General features: G+C 29.0%; 1 protein-coding gene across 1 annotated transcript; it reads right to left on the bottom strand.

Annotated features, from left to right (window-relative positions):
* Window positions 1-740: 740 nt before the first annotated feature.
* LOC119832869 lies at window positions 741-2,999 on the bottom strand. The gene has a single exon (XM_038356669.1). The coding sequence runs from the start codon at window positions 2,721-2,723 to the stop codon at window positions 1,284-1,286; it is 1,440 nt and encodes a 479-aa protein (XP_038212597.1). The 5' UTR covers window positions 2,724-2,999; the 3' UTR covers window positions 741-1,283.
* Window positions 3,000-4,052: the final 1,053 nt, after the last annotated feature.

The raw sequence follows: 4,052 nt of genomic DNA, 5'->3' as shown, positions 1-4,052 counted from the left end.
TTATTGGGTTTATTAGATTATTACTTGTAACATGACAACCGAATTCTGTAAACGACGGAACAGCTATCAGTTTCAATTTTTTTTTTAATGATCGTCTTCGTTTTTAATTTTAGGGCCAATAACCTAGAGACAGAAATACTACAACTATAGATCTGGCAATATGAAATAAGTAAACAATTTTGAGTCATTATGAATTTAAATAAATGTACTGCATAATATATTAGTACTCAAAACCGCCGCAACGAGCCATTTATATGAAATCGTGTGTACATAGCCTTATTTTCCTCGTTTTGTGGTGGAAAATTGTTCGTTGACAAAATATAATAATTATTTAAAAGATCTGTATGTAATAACACTAACTAATAATAATAATTCATAATGTATATCATTAGAATAACAAACACTAAACATTTTATCATGCATAAAAATACAAGTTTCATTTTGTAAATTCATATTTTTATAATTTATATGCATAATGCTCATTAAGCATGTCACAATATCCAAATTTAAATACGTTTTTTTTTTGGGTTTACAAATTCTTGTATCTAGTGAGGACCATAAGGTTTGTGAAGTTTTTAGTGTTGCTATATAGAAAATAAAATTTGTTTGCAATAAATTAAAATTTTGCAAATAAAATTATACACACAAACTAACAAATATATCTTATTTATCATTTATTTCTGTCTCTTTATAAATTGTACAGTAGTAAAAATTAATTTACATAAATAAAAATGCACTTCTTATTCTTGTTTGGGTAAGATTAAGTCTATTAAATATTTATATTACATCATAATTAACTCATGTTAATTAAAATATTAACATTTTTTACCAATGATATTTGGTATAACAAAGGTCGTGCTCAAAGTACTGCTACAACATTTCTTGTAACAGATAATGCTTTCAGCTATAATTTACTATATGATTGGTTAAAACATTTTCTACTGCAACAGTCCAGTCATAAAAATATTTATGCAGTATTCTTTTTTAATCTATGGTGAGATCTTACACACATATCAAATGTGAACATTTATGTAATAATTATTGATAGTTTTAGACACCCAACTTATCCATTCTTCTGTTATTGCATATGATTAATATAAATTTTTAAAATTCATGGAATCAACCTCTCACAAATAGTCAATCAATTACAAAAACAAAATTATAACAACACTCATATTTAACCATATTAAACATCTCCATTGTATCAGAAATTATATATGAAAGCATTATTTTTATTCTTATATATACTATATATCTGTCCAAATACAAACTTTATGTTTTAATTACACATTTGTATGTAACACATGCAAACTGTCTAGTGTACTTTCATTAACAATCTGCAATAATACCTGAATATCATCTATGCTAGTTATATATTTTGGGGCACCTAATAATTCAACAGACTTTTCCTCTAGATTAATATTATAAGACAAATTTTTCAGACATGTCACTAACTTTGGACATTTTCCATCTACAATTTTTTTGAATCGTACTTCCGAAACCTCATCATAATTGATTGGTGATGTTTTATCTTTTGTTTCGGTTATATTATTATCTTCACATGTTTTGTCTTCTAATTTAATATCTACCTGATCAATATCATTGTTATTTGATGTGTCTGATTTTATAGTGTTATTATTCTCTTTTGTGCTAATGTCTTGTTCTATAGGTTGGGGAATAGGTAAATGTTCTTCTATACCCTTTTGTAAAGTTTCATCAAGTATTGATGGGCTGTTTGGTTTCTCTACTTCGTCACTAGTGAGATTTTTGTTAATTTCTGCATTGGGAACCAATTGAACAACATCTTCTATTAATTTACTAACATCTGAACTATCTACATCCATTGGTATAGTTTTAAGATCTTTTTCATCAGGTTTTCCTAAGAGCATTGCTTCTACATCACTGGATTCTAAGTTTGGTTTAAATTCTACTACATTTGTTTGTTCTTTTGTGTCTGTACAAGCTTCGGCTGGGTTATCATTCAGAATATCCATTATAGACGGAAATTCGTCACATTTACTTTCTGCAGGTTCAGTAGCATTTATTTTATTGTACATTAGGTCTTCTAATTCAGCAGCAATTCTATTATACATTTTTTCATCTTTTGGTTCTATACTTTGAGGAAAATACTCTATACACCATTCATCAGAAGGTAATATGTGTCCATTGATATTTGGTATCAAATCGGCCAATGTTAATTTAGTCTTAAATTCATTATTTCCATTTACTGTAGGATTAACAAATATGATTGCATATTGTTTATGATCAGAGTGTATCGATTTATATGCTGAGGAAATTTTTTTTGTTGTATTTGTTTTTTTGCAATTATTGTTTTCCTTCAGTATGTTACTTTTGGGTGAACTTGGTACTAATGCTTTTTTTGTTTCTATAACATTACTTTTGTTCTTTTTACTGTTTTTCAGTTCTTTAGCAGGATGAGGATTGTATGCATTTCTGCGAATAAGAACCATGCCATTTTCATTGCTCTTAAGTCTTGTATTCACATTAGGAGAAGTAATCTCTGGGGACTTCGGAGTTTTGGGCGATGAATTACTTTCATATTGGATTTTTACTTTTGTAAATTTACCGAGTATCTTGGCAAAATCCATACGCGTAACCACAACTGAACACTCACGGCATTTTCCTTCTTTATAAAGTATTTGCAGGCTCTTCGCCATTTTACTCTTAGCCCGTTTCGATTCTCGTTTTTTGTTTGCTATCATTTTTATGCTTATTCCAAGTTAATTTAAGCTGTAAAAAATCTTCTAGACATGAAGAATAGAGAACGTAGATAGCCACATTTCCCGCGCAGGCGATATTTATAAGAGTGATCAATTCTTCTTTTTCCGAATAGATATATGTCAAAGAGTTTTAATTTAGCATTTAAGAAATATACATTTAAGTGTATTTAACATTCAATTCATGTTAAAATTCTAACAAAATTACACAAACGACACACAACAGTCACTATCAAATCACTGAAAAATGGCGTCTCTTAGTGATGTACTTAATACATAATAATCGATAAACTGTGATGTGACGATGTCCAACATTGCAATAGTTCTTCATAACATTTTAGTTCATATTAAAACATTTTATACTTTTGATAAGCATTTCGCTTTTCAACTAAAATGAAAAGGGAAACATGTGATAATTAATTTATTAACTTGATTGTTTTATCATTTGTGAACATCTATGGGGTACGCGATAGGGTAGATAGTAAATGTAGAATTATGTAATACGTATCAAATAATATAATAATGTTTAACACAAAAATAATAATTAATTTAATCGTTCTTTTTGTACAAAGATAATATTATGAAGTGGGTAAAATCGGTTAATGAAAGACATTAGGTGTGGACCATTTTGCCATTCTTATACCACGTCTTCCAGTATATGATTTCTAGTTCGATGCTTAATACTCCCTTTTCACAGTCGACAGCGTTGGCCCCACAAATGATCGACGATGTCACTAGTTCGGCAGCAACTTTGTAAGGATTTCAATTTCGAGAAACTGAAATAAAAAAAAAATGCAATGGCATATTTGGCAAACAGCTTTCATCTATACTAATATTATAAAGCTGAAGAGTTTGTTTGTTTGATTGTTTGTTTGTTTGTTTGAACGCGCTAATCTCCGAAACTACTGGTCCGATTTGAATAATTCTTTTTGTGTTGAATAGTACGTTTATCGAGGAAGGCTATAGGCTATATAACATCACGCTGCAACTATTAGGGGCGAAAAAATAACGAAAAGTGTGGACAAAACGGGAAAAATTATTCATTCTTCAGGGCTTCTATTGCGTGCGCTGCGAAAACGGTTCAAGATACGAAAAATATATGTATGAAAGAATTATTTCTCTTAAAATGATCTAAAAAAAAGTCCGGGACAGTATATGGCTATCTTTTAAGGTTACCTTATTAGAACCATTTTTAGGGTAATCAAATATGGTCGAATTTAATGCATTATTTGTTTTGAGTTGTAACAACGTAATAATATTAATCTTTATCCAAATAAATATGTTATTGATTAAGAGTATTTAATTGTGAACAAT

The sequence above is a fragment of the Zerene cesonia genome, chromosome 16, assembly GCF_012273895.1.
Source record: "Zerene cesonia ecotype Mississippi chromosome 16, Zerene_cesonia_1.1, whole genome shotgun sequence".
Taxonomy (NCBI): Eukaryota; Metazoa; Arthropoda; class Insecta; order Lepidoptera; family Pieridae; genus Zerene; species Zerene cesonia.
Note: the sequence above shows the minus strand (reverse complement) of the source record. Positions and strands in the feature narration are given on the sequence as shown.

Coding starts and splice junctions, on each gene's coding strand:
- LOC119832869 (XM_038356669.1), bottom strand. CDS start 2,723: ATGATAGCAAACAAAAAACGAGAATCGAAACGGGCTAAGAGTAAAATG.